Here is a 17,932-nt window from a genome sequence, read left to right as displayed (position 1 = left end):
AACCCAGAAAATATCACCCTAGGAAAAAAAAACCTGGAGCAGCTGAACTAGAAGAAAGATGGGGAACAGCAGTGCAGCAACCCAGCAAACCAGTCTCCCAGTGCCTCAGCAAAAATAAGGGAAGCAGCACTACAAAGGGCCCCAGGCAGATAAGCACCCTGCAAGCATTCATCTGAAAGGAGCTGAAGAAAACAACCTAGAGTTTTCCTAAAGTCCCAGGCATGCTGATTCCAACCCAACAACTCCAACTGTCAACCGGGAGGAAATCCTGAAGCCCAGGTGGTAGAGCAGGCAAACACCAACACCTGGACCTCCAAGTGCCTCAGTGAGGGCAGGGGGAACTGGTGGAAACCAGAAAACTACCAGCTGCCCTGGCACTCTACCACAAAGGAATCTCCCAGTGCATTAGCAGAAAGGAGGGAGACAGCACTGCAAGGGGCCCCAGGCAGATAAACACCCATCTAAAAGGAGCTGAAGAAAGCTAAAGGCAACCTAGAATTGCCTGAAAGTTCCAGCCTTGCTGATTCCAGCCCAACACGAGGTAAGCTGCCAAAACCCTACAGCCTCCAATTGCCAAAATAAGAGGGCCAAGCACACAAAGCCAGTGACCAAGACCTAGGTTCCCAACACAAGAAGCTTGGGTCAGTGCCTTCTGTTCACCAGCAGGAGAGCTCAGTCTCTTTAAAGGCCAGGGAATAAAGAAACCATGAATAAAAAGAAACGTACCACAGATTCATATGATGAGAAGAGGAGAGATCAAGACAGAAATTCTGGAGGACAACATTGTCAATAAACCCACATCTGCAACATCAAAAGGGAATATGAACTGGTCTGAAGCCCAAAAAACCTTCTTAGAAGAGCTCAAGAAGGATTTTAAAAGTCTAATGAGAGAGGTAGAAGAGTCCTTAAAAAATACAATTGGCCAATTGGAAAAAAAGTACACTGAAGAAAACAAATCCCTTAAAAATACAATTGGCCAATTGAAGAAGGAAGTACAAAAACTAACAGAAGAAAACAATCTGTTAAAAACTAGAATTGGACAAATGGAAACTAATGACTCTATGAGAGAGCAAGAATCAGTCAAACAGAAACAAAAAAATGAAAAAATGGATGAAAACTTAAAATACCTCATGGTAAAACAACGACCTGGAAAATCAATCCAGGAGAGACAATTTAAAAATCATTGGACTACCTGAAAATCATGATGAAAAAAAGAGCCTGGACAGTATCTTTCAGGAAATCATAAAGGAAAACTGCCCTGAAGTCCTAGAACCAGAAGGTAAAATAACCATAGAAAGAATACACGTCACCACCTGAAAGAGATCCCAAATTGACAACCAAGGAATATAATAGCAAAATTCCAAAATTACCAGATGAAAGAGAAGGTGCTGCAAGCAGCCAGAAAGAAACAATTTAAATATCATGGAACCACAGTCAGGATTACACAGGACCTTGCAGCTTCTACATTAAAAGACTGCAGGGCATGGAACATGATATTCCTGTAAGGCAAAGGAGCTTGGATTGCAGCCAAGGATCAACTACCCTGCAAAAATGAGCATGATTTTTCAAGGAGGAGATGGATATTCAATGAAATAGGGGACTTCCAAACCTTCCTCATAAAAAGACCAGAGCTCAACAAAAAATTTGATCTTCAAGTACAAGATTCAAGAAAGACATAAAAAGGTAAATGGGACAGAAAGATACAAAATGTTATTAATAAGGGGGACTGTTTACATCCCTACAAGGGAAGATGACACTTGCAACTCTTGAGAACTGTATTGTTATTACACCATGTTAAAGGAGTATACATAAAGGGGGTGGATATTAGTTGACTTTGATGTAATGATAAAAAAAAATCTAATCAAGTGGGTTAAATGGATCCAAGTAAGTGGATTAGTCTGATCTTAGAAAATGTACTGAGAAAGGAGGAGGCAGACAAGGGTAAATTACATTACAGGAAAAGACAGAAAATCCTATTACAGCAGAGGCAAAGAAGGGAGGGTGGTGAGCATTGTTTGAACCTTACTCTCATCAGATTTGGCTCAAGAAGGGAATAACATAATCAGTTAGGTATGGAAATCTAACTTGCCCTATGGGCAGTAGGAGGGAAAAGGGGAAAGAAAAGGGAGGGGGATGGAAGGGAGGGAAGAAGCAGTGGGGGCAAAGGGGAAAAGGGGGAAGGAGGATAATAGAAGGGAGGAGAGACTGAATGAGGCAGTGGTCAAAAGCAAAGTACTGGTGAGGGGGGGAAGGGAGAGAAGAGAAAGAAAGGCATAAAAGGGGAAAAAGGATGGAGAAAAAGACAGATAGTAATCATAACTTTGAAAGTTGAATTGCTGTCTTTTTTTTTTCTCTTCTGTTGAGTTTTGTTTCCTCTTTCTGATGGTTCCTCCTACTGGTTTTAATTTTTACTTACAACTTCACTAATGTGAAAATATGTTTAATAGGAATGTAAATGTATAGCCTATATCAGATTATGCACCATTTTGGGGAGGATGGTGGGGAGGAAGAGGGAGAAAAAGTGTAAACTCAAAAGCATGTGGAAGTAACTGTTGATAAATCAAAATAAATTAATAAAATATGCAAAAAACCATATGTGAAAGTAGATCTTAGCCCATCAGAATGTCACCTAGCTAGGATGACTTTTTTTCAGTCAATCCCAAATAAATTCTATCAATGATAAATAGAAAAAAAAAAGAAAGAAAATGACAACAAAGAGAAAATATACCAAAATTTATGGGATGCAGCCAAAGTGGTACTTAGGAGAAATTTTATATCTCTAATTGTTTACATCAGTGAAATAGAGAAAAAGCAGATAAATGAATTGGTCATGCAACTAAAAAAAGCTAGAAAAAGAAAAAGTAGATAAAGACAACTATTTTCTCCATGCTAAGCATTTCTAGTAGTTTCAGCCATTTCTTATATGGCATGATTGAGATCCCCTCACTATATTGGTTATTTTTTCTAGATGTGTCCTGTTTTGACACTGTCCCTCTTAAAACATATCTCAAATGGAGCACAATATACCATGTGGGCCCTAACCAATGCAAAGTATTTTAAAACTATTATCTCCCTCATCCTGGAAACCACATTTCTGTTAATACAGAAAATTATTAGCTTTTGTGTTAGCCCTGCCCTATTGCTCTTTCATATCTAAGTTTTAGCCTAATAAAAGCTATAAGTTTTAGTGCTAGACCTGCCGATAAGCTATGTCTCCCATATTTTATGTGTGTATAGTTGATTTTTTAGACGTGTAATTGCAAGGCTTTATGTTATCCCTTTTAATTTTATCTTATTAGTTTGAGCTCATAATTCTAACTTGTTAAGTTCTTTAATCGTCTTGATTCTGTTGTCCAGTGTAATGTGAATATATCCCAGTTTCATGTCATCTGCAGACTTGACTTGCAAGCCTTCCATATCTCCATCCAGGTCACAGATAAAAATATCAAACAAGACAGAACTTCTTTTCCTCTCCTGGTTTTCTTACCTCTCTGGCTGCTCCTTCAGAGTTCTGATCATTGTCCTCTGTCTTCTCTTTCCCTCTTCTGTCTCTCTTTAGCCACCTCTCACTACACTATGCCAGACTCTCTAGCTTCTCTCTTAGGGGTATTATCTGTTTTTAGATCTAGCTGACTTCTGTAAGAGGTAAATAGTCCCTCACTATTATTCCAAACATGGTTTCCATTGTTCTTTTGTTTTGTTTGTTTGTTTCACAATTTCACAGGTGCTAGCAGAAGTCACTGTAAGTGCCCAAGCATCAGCCAAAGTGAAAAATGAAGTTCAAGAGGTGAAAGACAAAGCCCAAAAAATTGTTGATGAAATTGACAGTGAGAAAGTAAAGGCTGAGTCCAAGCTAGAGGCAGCCAGGCCAGCTTTAGAAGAAGCAGAAGCAGCCCTGAATGTAAGCAAATGTGTAGACTTCAAGGGAAGCTCAAATTAACAAGATAGTCCCATCATGAAGTTAACCATGAGATTTTCTCATTCAGGAAACAAAATTGAGTTCTTAGTGTGATTTACTGCCTAGCTTGAAATGCATTTCCATTGATTTAATTCTCTCAATTACAAATTAAGCTTTAAAAAGGTCTTGATTTTATGTAACTTGTTATTTTCATGTTCATAAATCAAACTTCTATTGAAAGAGGGACAAAAATACAGTGAATTGAACTATTTGGGCTAGCTATTTCTTGATAATGAAGATTTCTTAGGCTCCAGTAGACTTTTAAAGTTGGATAGATTTTCTATTGTCTAAGCTACTTTAAGTGTACTTCAAGTACAAAGAGGGCCGTTGATTAGATGATTTTTCAAGATTATCTAGTGTGTGTGCCCAGGCTTTCTTGGATATTTGTTGTTATACCTATTTAACAAGGCGCAATATTCTCTTGATAGGTGAATTCCTTGATAAGGTGTTAACCTAACTCATTGATAGAGCATTGAAGATGATTGATTAATGAATGATGACTCATAGTTAGTTCAAATATCTGAGCAACAAGTGTTAAAGGAAAATGCTGTATCAGTGGGGCCACAGTTAACTAGGATAATGCCTGGGTAGACACTCTACGGTCCTTTCAAGGTTTATGATCCTGGGAGTTAATAAAAATCACTTTAGAGAATCTTTGAAATGGTTTTAATGTATCCATTCTTTACACAGACTATCAAACCAAATGATATAGCTACAGTCAGGAAGCTTGCAAAACCTCCTCATCTTATTATGAGAATCATGGATTGTTGTCTGTTATTATTCCAAAAGAAGATTGACCCTGTCACAATGGATCCTGAAAAGCCTTGCTGTAAACCATCCTGGGGAGAGTCATTGAAAGTGAGTACAATGCATTAATTCCCTAGGAATAGAAGTTCTGAATTGTCTAGGTTAGGTACCTCTAGCACCCATTCCAATTTTCTGGCACCCTGAAAGCATTCAATCAATGTGTACTGGATGAATGAACAAGGATAGAGGGCCTTTAACAATGTGGTAAAGGCAAACAGAATCTGAACGTCAGACTGGCCTTCTCTTTATATGATTTACCCAATTCTCCCTCCATCCTCATTTTGAGATCTCCATTGCTTCTGCGCAGAACAGTTCAGTGGTTACCCAGCAGCCTTTGAAGGGTATGTTTACAAATGGTTTCCAAAGTTGGTTATGAATGTTAATCGGGGGCACATGTATTAGAAGAGGTGGTTCACCTAGAAATAACAGAATCGAGCATTATTGGGTCTGCCCCACCCTTTTCCAGGTCCCCAGCCCTTGTCCTGTCCCCAGCCTTCACCTTAGCCCTGCTTCTAATTAGGAACATGTATTATGGGGACACATGCTTGGGTGGTAGCATTAATCAGGAGGGTGGGAAGGCATTTTTCTTTTTCTTCTTTCTTCACTCCTTATGGAAACCTGAAGAGAGAATCGAAAGTTGCAAATTCTGGCTCATCAACACAGTATCCTTGAGCCATCCATTTAGACCCAGGGTTTAATTTTTTTTTTTTTAATTCAGAGTAGAAACTAACAGTCTGAAGGGAAAAAAATTGTCCTGTTTTCCCCAAAGCCATAAATCTAATCTCTTTTTGCAGTTGATGAGTGGGGCTGGATTCTTACAGAGTCTACAGCAGTTCCCAAAGGACACTATTAATGAAGAGACAGTAGAGCTATTACAGCCATATTTTAATATGGATGATTATACTTTCGAAAATGGTAAAAAGGTCTGCGGTAATGTTGCTGGTTTGCTGTCTTGGACACTTGCTATGGCAACTTTTTTTGGAATTAACAAGGAGGTGTTGCCTCTGAAGGTAAAGGGCTGTCCCCCTACAGTAAATTGATGTTCAGTAAAATAAATCTCCTGTATCTCTCATTTTAAAAGAATGGGCACAGTCTAGATTAATAGGTGCAGATATCTCTATTAAAAATTCTGCATTCCTTCTTTCATGCCCTCTTACCTTTTCTTAGCCTTTTTACTTCCTTTGCATTATCTCAACCCTGCAGAGTGTCACTGACCTCAGGGAGAGTTCAAGTTAGACTATTGAGAGTGGTGGGCATTTAATCCTCAACAAAAGACAAAATAACATTCCGGAAGAAATCTGCAAAGAATACTATCATTTAATTACTAATATGAGAATTAGTAATTGTTATCAGATCCAGTATTAATTTTTATTTTCCTTCAGTGGCAAAGAGACATTTGAGGAGGGGTAGGGCATTTTTACTCTTCTATTGTTATATTAAGTGTGCCATGTGTGATTTATAGATATTGCAAATTTTTAACTTGTGGGGTGGGCAGCATGTAATTTATACCATTCCCCACCCACAGTATTTCAGGACTGGACCAAAAACAAAAAACCCAGTGGATAAAGAATGTTTAATTTTCAAACTATAATATGCAATTGGATGAACAGCACATAGAAAAATTTGCAATGTTTATCAATTATACAGGGTATACTTAAGCATCTATAAATGTGCACGATAAGCATCATAACTTAGCACATAATTTCCCTCATGCAGCCTTTCTAGACTGAGTAGTGTATCTGTGTTAGTCTTCCCTAGCCTGTAGTGCATGCCAAAATCAGAATTAGCCATACCGATACATGTCTTTAACAGGCAGCATCCAATTTAGTGCTGGTCAAAATATGTCAGTAGATTAATGTCTCTCCATACTTGAAGCTGAATTCTTGGAGCTTGTCAGTGAAAGCCCACTCCAAAGCCAAGAACTCCCAGTTTGTGTACAGCAGTACACATCTGACTGTCAGTAAGCCCTCTATTTGTAAATGCAATAGGTTTTTTGATGATGATCACTTTTTTAGCATAAGACCACTCCCAGGTCTTATAGGTAGCATCTGTATGCACCACAAAGGATTTGTTTAAGTCTGGTTAAGCTATCACTGGAGCTATCATGGGGCAGTTGATAAAATCTTTGCCTGTTCCCATTTCTCATCCTACCAGTCTCCAAATGATATGATGGGATCTAACCAGGCTGACCTTTCTTAGGAGGCAGCTAAGTGTTGTGGTAGGTGGAGAGCTGGACCTAATGTCATGGAATTCTATTTCTGATTTTTATAATAGTCATTTATGTACATGTATCATTCCACTCTTGGATTATATCTCCTTAAGGAGAAGGACTGATTGTCCCTTTTGTATTCCCAATGCCTTGACCAATACTAGGTGCTTAAATATATTTGTTAATTTGAAAAATAAAAAAAAAAACCTTAAAACACATATAGGCATAGCTTTATATACGGATCATCCTCCTATCCATTAATTCACCAATGAATTTTAAAGTATTCTTATAGATAATAAAATGTTCTATTACTAGTAAAATAGCTGAGGCAGCATACTGTCATGGAAAGAACTCTGAGCCAAAATTAAAATAACTTGGTCCTTGCTCTGCCTTGTGACCTTGGGAAAGACATCTTACCTCCAAAAGTTTCAGTTTCTTTTTCTATAAAATGAAGGGGTTGGACTAGATGATTTCTCTTCTACTATTCTAATATTCTGGGTTATTGCTTAACAATTACATATATTGAAAGAGTTAATGATGAATATTGAAAACTAACAGCTATTCAATAATACTAATCATGTATTCTTCATTGTAAGGCTAATTTGGCAAAGCAAGAAGGACGCTTGGCAGTGGCTAATGCTGAATTAGGAAAGGCTCAGGCGTTGCTGGATGAAAAGCAAGCTGAGTTAGATAAAGTACAAGCAAAATTTGATGCAGCCATGAATGAGAAAATGGTAAGTTAAACTTTATATATAAGATTATGAGAGTAGGACCACATAATGAAATTGTGTTCAATTATTCATACTGCATGTATCATTTAACCTAAATAAAAATCAAATGTTCCAAAACAAAGTGACAAGTCTTTAAGGGAAATACATAATAGTAAATGTACTTATTCGTTGGTTATGACACATACATTGGAACCTAAAACACTAATTTCTTTACATGTAAGTATATTGCTTTAAGAGAGAAACATCAAATTCTTGATTATTTATAGTCACTTGACTATAAAGTAAATATGAATTAATGAGGTATCCTTTTATCAAAAGGTAATTTTTGTAAAAAATGTATATTTTATTCATTTAAACCTACTTTTTAAAATACTGAAAACAATTAATGAAATAGTGCCATTATTGATGTGAATGTTTGATTCTCCTTCATTAAATTGTTTCCTTGAACTTTTATGGAAGCAAATATTAAAATATGATGTTAATCAATGATATAATTCAGTATTTAAGATGTTAGTTGTGGTGCTCAGTTTTAGGACTATTTTGTAAATGGAGGAAGTCTTTCTGAACTTTGTGTAAAAAATAAATCTGTTGGGTGTTTGATTAACCCTATTTGAAACTTCCTTAAGACCTTATCCATTTCTGGATTTAGGACTTGTTGAATGATGCAGAATCATGCCGGAGAAAGATGCAGGCAGCATCAGCCCTTATCGATGGACTGAGTGGAGAAAAAGTCAGATGGACTCAGCAAAGCAAAGAATTCAAAGCTCAGATTAACAGGTAGATATTTTGATGTTTTGCTCTTTTTTATAGGAACAAAAGCATCAGACAGACAGCTTTTTGTAAAACATATCTTTTCCCATGATGTGTTTTTCTCCTCAGTTTTTCTTTTTGTGGTTAATTTCACTTTTGCCTCATTTCATATGAACAGTCCACATGAAGACATTTTTCTTTCTATTTATGAATCATTTACATAGTTGGGCCATTTCTCCATGTTATATATGCACATTGTTAATTATTCCTAGTGGTCTTTTGGCCTCTGGTGATCTTTGTGCTGGGAGGAAACACCAGTGTTAATAGATAATGATATTTCCAGAAAACTGAGAGGAAAAGGAGAAATGAAGGAAAGGAGGGAAGTGGTTCAGTATTGATCAGGGATTGTTAACATTCTTTGGGTCATGGACCCCTTCGGCAATCTGTTGAAGCCTATGGACTCCTTCTAAGAATTTTTTTAAAAATTCATAATTGGAAGAAATGCTAAATTTCATTTATAGGTGTGAAATTAAAGATGTTATATTTTTCTCATCCAAGTTCATGAACTTCCCTAAAATAAAACCACTGGGGCTTTGTAGATTTCCAGTTATAAACCCTTATTCTAGATCAGGAATCTGAAAAACTTTAGAGCAGAGAAGGGCAAGGAGAAAGAATAGCAAGAATAGAATATCTCATTTTCTTCTTGAACCATTTGTCTGATCAAGACTATCCAAACAGACTGCGCAGTACATCTAGACTGGCTTTGTGTAGGAGAGTACATACAATCATCCACAGCCTAGAGCAGGAAATAGTCCATGTCCCCTTTTATGTTCTGGTTGTGTTGTGTTGTGTTATGTTCACTTTTGTGCCGTCTTCCTCCACCCTTTTGCACGGTGCTCTTCAGTGAGCATCAACAATGTATTATACACTTGAATATACATGGATTGGGGCAGAATTTCTGTTCTGAAAGAAGTACAAAGGATAAAGCAAAACATAAATTACTTGAAGCAGGCACTGTTATCTTTGTTTCCCAAGAGTCTAACAGTGCCTGACACATAATAGGCACTTAGTAAATGCCTATTAAATTGAGTTACATTTAACCTCAAAACATAAACCGTTGGGGAAGAATCATTTGACAGAATTGCTGGGAAGACTGGAAAGCAATTTGGCAAAAATTTAGTTTAAACTCACATCTTAAAACATCTACCATATTTAGTTCAAAATGGATCTGCAACCTAATATTAAAAAAGAGCAGATAACTAGATCAGATATATTTCACAGATATGGCTAACCACGTGAGGAAGAAAGGCAGTCACAAAAACTAAACAGAAAAAATAGATAAAGATTTTAGTGTATTAAAGAATATGAACAAACAGTTCTCAAAAGATGAGCTACTAACTATTTACTAGTTTCAAACTATTAGCCATTTGAAAAATTGCTCCCAAGTCACTTATAATAAGAGAAATGTAAATCAATATATTTCTGAAGTTTTATGTCATACCTAGTTAGTTGATACAGAATGACATAAGATGGAAATATTCAATGTTGAAGGAGTTGTGCAAAGGCACTCACACTAATACACTGTTGACAGAGTTGTGAATTGGTCCAACCATTCTGAAAAGTAGTTTGGAATTGTGCTAAGAAAGTGACTAAAATGTCTATACCTTTGACCCAGAGATCCTCCTGATGGGCATATATATCCCAAAGAGGTCAAAGATAGAAATAAAAGGCCTAATATACACAAAAATATTTATAGCAGAATTTTGTATGGTAGTAAAGGATTGAAAAGATAGATGTTTATTGGTTGGGGAATGGCTCGACAAATTGTGATACATGAATGTAATGGTCATGCACAATAAGAAACAACGTATGTAAAAAGTTCAGAAAGTCAGAGGAAGACGTAGGAACTAATTCAGAGTGAAGTAAGCAAATCAAGATAAGCAAAACCAGAAAAAGAGTATACACATTGACTACAGCAATATAAATGGGAAAAAATGACAACTAAAAAAACCCCAACTTCTATAACTAAATTATGATAATTGTTTTGTTCCTGAGGAAGAATTGAAAAAAAATATAATTCCTTCCCTCCATTAGAAAAGTAGAAAACTGTATCTGTGGAACACTAAATATACTGGAAGCTTTCATAACAACTGTTTTTCTTTTCTTTCATTCACTCTTTTTTTTTCCATTTGTTAAAAAATTTTTTACTTAAGATGGAGTTTTACCAAATTCTTTTTATGATACAAATATGGTGCTGATACCTAAACCAGGAAGTGTCAAAACAGAGAAAGAAAATTATAGACCAATTTCTCTAATAAATATAGATGCAAAAATTTTAAATAAAATATTAGCAAATAGATTACAGCAACTTATCACAAAAATAATACACTATGACCACATAGGATTTATACCAGGAATGGAGGGCTGATTCAATATTAGGAAAACTTTCAACATAATTGATCATATCAACACCAAAACTAACAGAAACCACATGATCATCTCAATAGATACAGAAAAAGATTTTGACACAATACAGCACCCATTACTATTAAAAACACTAGAGAGCATAGGCCTAAATGGAGTCTTCCTTAAAATAATAAATAGCATCTACCTAAAACCTTCAGCAAGCATCATATGTAATGGAGACAAGCTAGAAGCATTTCCAATAAGATCAGGGGTGAAACAAGGATGTCCTTTATCACCACTGTTGTTCAATATCATACTGGAAACGTTAGCTTTAGCAATAAGAGAAGAAAAAGAAATTGAAGGTATTAGAATAAGCAAAGAAGAAACAAAGCTCTTTGCAGATGACAAGATGATATACTTAGAGAATCCTAGAGAATCAAGTAAAAAGCTACTTGAAATAATAAACAACTTTAGCAAAGTTGCAGGCTATAAAATAAACCCATGTAAATCATTGGCGTTTCTATGTATTACCAACAAAGCCCAACAACAAGAGATAGAGAAATTCCATTTAAACTCACTGTAAACATTATAAAATATTTAGGAGTCTACCTCCCAAAACAAACTCAGGAACTCTGTGAACACAATTACAAAACAGTTTTCACACAAATAAAGTCATATCTAAATAATTTGGAAAATATCAGTTGCTCATGGGTAGGCCGAGCTAATATAATAAAAATGACAATTCTACCTAAGCTAATTTACTTATTCAGTGTCATACCAATCAAAATACCAAAAATTATTTTATAGAGTTAGAAAAAACAATAGCAAGATTCATTTGGAAGAACAAAAGGTCCAGAATATCAAGGGAATTAATGAAAAGAAATGCAGGAGAAGGTGGCCTAGCCCATACCAGATCTTAAATAGTATTATAAAGCAGCAATCTTCAAAACTGCTTGGTACTAGCTAAGAAATAGAATGGTGTATCAGTGGAATAGGTTAAGTACGCAAGACACAGTAGTCAGTGACTATAGTAATCTATTATTTGATAAACCCAAAGACCCTACCTTCTGGGATAAGAACCCACTCTTTGAAAAAAACTGCTGGGAAAACTGGAAAAGAGTATGGCAGAAACTAGGCATTGATCAAAATCTCACACCATATATCAAAATAAAGTCAAAATGGGTTCATGAATTAGATATAAAAGCTGATACTGTAAGCAAGCTAAGAGAGCAAGGAATAGTTTACCTATCAGATATATGGAAAACAGAAGAATTCATGACCAAACAGGAGATAGAGAACATTACAAAAAGCAAAATGGGTAACTTTGATTACATTAAATTGAAAAGTTTTTGCACAAAGACAATGCAACTAAGATTAGAAAATTGGGAAGGAATTTTTACAACCAGTTTCTCTGATAAGGGCCTTATTTCTAAAATATATAGAGGATTAAGTCAAATTTATAAAAATACAAGTCATTCCCCAATTGATGAACAGTCAAAGGATATGAACAGGCAGTTTTCAGATGAAGAAATTAAAGCCATCTATGGTCATATGAAAAAATGCTCTAAATCACTACTGATTAGAGAAATGCAAATCAAAACAACTCTGAGGTACCACGTTACACCTATAAGATTGGCCAACATGACAAAACAGCAAAATGATAAATGTTGGAGAAGATGTGGAAAAATTGGAACACTATACACTGTTGGTGGAGTTGTGAACTTTTCCAACCATTCTGGAGAGCAATTTGGAACTATGCCCAAAGGGCTATCAAAATGTGCGTACCCTTTGACCCAGCAATAGCACTTCTAGGGCTATATTCCAAAGAGATCATACAAGTGGGAAAAGGACCCACATGTACAAAAATATTCATAGCAGTTCTTTTTGTGGTGGCAAAGAATTGGAAATTGGGACGATGCCCATCAATTGGGGAATGGCTGAGCAAGTTGTGGTATATGAATGTAATGGAATAATGTTGTGCTATAAGAAATGATGAACAGGCTGACTGCGAAAAAACCTGGAAAGGTTTACATGAACTGATGCTGAATGAAGAGAGCAGAACCAAGAGAACGTTGTACACAATAACAGCCACGTTGTGTGATGACTAATATTGATAAATGTAACTCTTCTCAGCAATACAAGGATCTAAGACATCTCCAAAGCCTCATGATGGAAAATGCTATCTACATCCAAAGAAAGAACTATGGAGTTTGAATGCAGATCAAAGCATGCTATTTGCTATTTTTTTCTTCTGTTGAGTTTCGTTTCCTCTTTCTGGTGGTTCCTCCTATTGGTTCTAATTCTTACTTACAACATCAGGAATATGAAAATATGTTTAATAGGAATGTAATTTTTTTTTCTTAGAAGGGATGGATTCCTGGAAAGGTGACCAGGGGAGGTATAAATCCAGAAATGAAGGTAATATGAAAATGAAAGATAGCAATACAAATTTAAAATAAGTAAATGTAATTGAATTATAAATGTAGCATAATGTCTTAGAATATCTTAGTTTGTTAGAAGGTGGATCTCCATTCACTGTATAGCTTTGCATTTCCTTTAATCTACATAATACAACTTAGTATCATGCATTTATACACATGGTTTTTCTACATAGACTTGTAGGAGATGTGCTGCTGTGTACTGGTTTCCTATCCTACCTTGGTCCTTTCAATCAGACCTTCAGGACCCTTTTGCTTAAAGAACAATGGGAAGTAGAGCTGAGAATTCGGAAAATTCCATTCACTGAAAACTTAAACTTGATTTCCATGTTGGTGGATCCTCCAACAGTAAGTTTTAATATACTCATTTTCTCTTTTAGATTTCAATTAATTTCTTAGGTTTTTATCTCATAGAATTGAGAATATAATAGTAACGTACTGCTTATAATTTTATAGCACTTCATGGTTACAAAGTGCTTTTACATACATCATCCTATTTGACCTTCACAATAGCCTGTGAGATAGACAATGCATATATTAACAACCCCCATCTTCATGTCTTTGCATGTGGCACAGGCCATTTCCCATACTTGGAATGCCTTTCCTCCTCATCTCTATCTCAAAGAACTACTCTCATTCTCAAAAAACAACTCAAATATCATCTTCTATGTCAAGTCTTTCCTGCTCTCCTCAAATGCAAGTGTCCTCCCTCCTTATCTGCCTGGTGGTATTTAACTTTATTGTACTCATTTGTTTTTATTCTCTTCATATTTATTTTGTATATACTTATTTTTACATATGTATATCTATTTTTGTGTGTGTGTATTTGTCTCCTAGCTAGAAAATAAGCTTGAGAATTGGGACTGCTTCATTCATTTTATTTTTGTCCCCAGGGCCTAGCACTGTCAAGGCACCACCATCCTTTCAGTCACTTAGGTTCACATCCCTAGAATTCATCCTCAACTCTTCACTCTCCCTCATCCCCTTTATCAAATCGGCTTCTGGTGATCTAGTGTTACTAAATATTTTACATCTATTAGCTTCCCTACACTTACTTGGCTATCCAATTCCCCCCATTTAAGGCTCTCATCTCCACTCCCTTGTAGCTTTCGTACTAGGGACGAAACCTCTCAGAGAATTAGTTGTCAGTTGTCCCATTTGGATAAAAAAAAGATTTTTCCATAGTCTTTAGCATCCAGAGTTACACTGCTTGTCAGTGTAATTCAGGAAGCTTGAGAGTTCTCTGTGAGCACTCTGTGCTAGGTGTAATAGTCCAAACTCCTCACCTTTCATTGCTCTTCTTCCTATATTGCTAGCCCTTTAGTCCTGGAGCAAAATCTATTGGTCTTTTCCAAAGGGAAAAGCACTTTCTACCTGCTATCAGAGGTATTCAAAAGCAAATGGCATATAGTAAGGTGAGCAAACTGTTCGCACTTCATCATCATCATCATCATCTCTCTGCAATTTCCTGGGAAAACTCATGCAGTCTGCCACAACTTCTGCACAGATATCTCTTTCAGTTGGTAGGGAATCAGGGGAAAGCATAGCTACATACTTCCTACTATACTTCCTTGAGGTAAGACGTAATTAGGTGCTTTGTTTCCTGCCTCTACATCCTCTAACTTTTACAGATAATGCCTTTTTCCTCTAGGTTTAGCTTTATCTCCTGATTCTGAGAACAGTCCTGTCCCTAGGCAGGATGAACATGAGGAGCCCAGGTCAGTAGCTGACCAGCTTAGCGTCAAATCTGTCTCTTTTTATGGCTCCTGTTCTGATCTTGGCACTCAGGAGTCCTCTACTGTCCCTGCCTTCAGGGTCCCTGAATTTTGTTCCCAAATGCCTCTTGCTAGACCTACAAGATACTAATTAGCTACCTGCCTAGACCTCTGCCATTTGCTTATCATTTGTATCTGTTGAGTTTTTGCCCCACCTTACTTGAAGAGACAACACACCCTGGATTTTAAAATTGGTTTGGTCTGTTGACTAATGCCTTGAATAATCAAACTCTACTCTCACTCCATTATGTTAATACTTAGCCTTTGCTAGATGCTAAAGGACTACATGATCTATCAAGCATCTTGATTTTGTCTAGTCTGGCCTACACTGCTCCTTCTTGCATCTTAGTTCTGAGAAACAACGTTGGGGAACAGCTCCAACTATATTCCTTCTCTTTGTCTAGTCTTACATCCATAAAGTAGAAACAACAAGAGATATGGAAGCTGGTAGAAGAATGTGTTTGCCTTTAGAAATGTTTATTTTGTCAGCAGATTTTCAGAAATGCATCTATTCTTAGAAGTGACACTCATAATGTGCCAGCTAGTCCCTTAGTACCTTGAAAGAGTAGATTAAACTCTCAGAAGACCTAACTTCCTTCAAGGAGAATGTTTTTGCACTGGAAAGATCAGGCTCAATATATACTCAAATTCCTTCATTTTGCCATAAGATAAAGATATTGTCATCATCATACCACAATGTCTTCTTTAAGGGCCTAATTGATAGAGCAGATTTGAAATGTGAGAATACTCTGGGGAAAGATAAAATGTTATTCTGTGGTATTTGAGAAAAGGATCTTGCAATTACTGTTTTTGAAAAAAAATCATGTTTTTCAGTTCATATTTACAGATTGACTTTTTTCAAAGCACCAAATGTAATAGTTCATAAGAGAGAAAATTCATTGGATTATTCTGCTTTTTAAAAAGCCTTTAAAATTGATAGTTATTTTTTATTACTAGCAATAATTTTGCAATATTACCCATATGCCCTAGTAATTTGATCCAGTTAAAACTAACTGCTGGAACCTAGGCTAATGTTCTGTTTTCTTGGATGTAGATTGGTGAATGGGGACTGCAGGGACTGCCTGGAGATGACCTCTCAATTCAAAATGGCATCATTGTAACTAAAGCGACTCGATATCCACTGCTGATAGACCCACAGACTCAAGGCAAAACTTGGATTAAATCGAAAGAAAAAGACTTTGATTTACAGGTAGGGTTCTAGAAAATGGAATGTTGATTTTCCCCAAGAATCTAGACTTTTTATTGACTATACCTTCCCCAGAGCTGCCACCTTCAACAGTTTCAGCACTCAAGAGATAAATCTTTTCTTGTATTACCTTTGTGTAGTACTTCATTGGTTTCCAAGTACTCACACACATGATTTAATTTGAGCCTTATGATAACTCTGGGAAATAGGACAGGTTTGTTATTTCTGTTTTACAGAGCCTATAGAGGAAACTGAGGCTCAGAGAACTTGTCAGTGCTCTTACCTGCCTGGCTTCCCAGGGAGGAGAGACCATCCAAGTACTTTTACCCAAGAAGGATAAGAGCAAAGAGATGCAGTCGTCAGCAGGGCTGTTCCTTTTCTCAAAGGAAGAGGTACACTGGGAGCCAGCAATTGGACTCCATCTTTCGCTGAGTAGCATCTCCTCTTCACTGGCCACATCATTTTCACAGAGTTAATATCCAGCCTAGACCCTAACTGGCACCATGACATTTAGGAAGAGAATAAGGATCAAGTGAATGAAACAAGAGAAGGCACATTAAGAAAAATATTAAAAATATTAAAAGTTACCTAGCTTTTGCAAAGATTGAACTGTGATGTCAACTTCATTAATGTGTTCTAGATAACTGAATGATAATATTATTATTATCATCATTTATATAGCACTTTAAGGTTTGCATAGTGCTTTGCATATGGTATCTCATTTGTTTTTCACAATATACCTGTGAAGTAGGTACTATTAGTATCCTCATTTTACAGATGAAAAGACTGGGGCTGGGAGAGTTTGAGGGACTTGTCCAGGGTAACAAAGCTAGTAAGTGTCTGAGACCATATCTGAACTCAGGTCTTCCTAATTCTACCTTCAGCACTCTTATCAACCACAACATATAGCTGTCCCAAACAGCCAGTATTAACAAACATTAGCCTGATTTCAGGTGATGCCCCAATCATTTTGGGTTCATATCCTCCTGTAGGGCTTTGAATTTTTAAAGCTAACTTAGTAATGTTTGTAAAGGTAGCCATTGTACTCTCATAAAATACCCACGGGGCCTAGCCAACAGTGTCTCTTCCCTGGTTCAACAAGGAGAGATAGCATTTGGACGTAGCACCCTCCACTCAGCTATCAAAGTGATCATCTCAAAGATTAGGTCTGACCATGTCAACCCCTGCCCCGCACACACAATAAACTCCAGTGGTTCCCTGTTGTCTCCAGAATCCCATATAAACTGTTCTGTTTGGCATTCAAAGCCCTTAATAACCTGGCCCCTGCCTACCTTTCCAGTATTCGTACGTGCCCCCTTCCCTGCACCTCACATGTCCATCGAACTCTACCACCTAATGACACTGCTCTCCTTGCTTTTCCTTGGACATCTGACTCCAGGCACTTTCACAAACTCTTCCACGCCTGGGATACTCTTCTTCCTCATCTCTGCCTCCTGGCCTCCCTAGCTTCCTTCAAATCTCAGCTAAACTCCCACCTGCTATAGCAAACCTTTCCTTATCTTTCTCAATTTTAGTGCCTTCCCTCCATTGGTTATTTCCAGTTCGTCCCAGATATGGCTTGTATGTTGTGTCCCATTTGACTGTGACTTCTTTGAGAACAAGGACTATCTTTTCCTTTTTTGTATCCTCC

The 17,932-nt window shown here is 36.8% G+C and overlaps 1 protein-coding gene across 1 annotated transcript in view; it reads left to right on the top strand.

Moving 5' to 3' along the window:
• Window positions 1-17,932, top strand: part of DNAH8 (dynein axonemal heavy chain 8) — a 419,266-nt gene that overhangs the window by 296,136 nt on the left and 105,198 nt on the right. Inside the window, 7 exon segments of the mRNA XM_078155390.1 lie at window positions 3,725-3,901; window positions 4,649-4,816; window positions 5,560-5,775; window positions 7,571-7,708; window positions 8,355-8,482; window positions 13,476-13,647; window positions 16,129-16,284. Of these exon segments, the coding sequence (XP_078011516.1) occupies window positions 3,725-3,901; window positions 4,649-4,816; window positions 5,560-5,775; window positions 7,571-7,708; window positions 8,355-8,482; window positions 13,476-13,647; window positions 16,129-16,284 (1,155 nt within the window).

Source organism: Phascolarctos cinereus, unplaced genomic scaffold (assembly GCF_003287225.1).
Source record: "Phascolarctos cinereus isolate Bilbo 61053 unplaced genomic scaffold, phaCin_HiC Scaffold_5;HRSCAF=322, whole genome shotgun sequence".
Taxonomy (NCBI): Eukaryota; Metazoa; Chordata; class Mammalia; order Diprotodontia; family Phascolarctidae; genus Phascolarctos; species Phascolarctos cinereus.
This window is presented reverse-complemented; position numbering and strand designations above follow the sequence as displayed.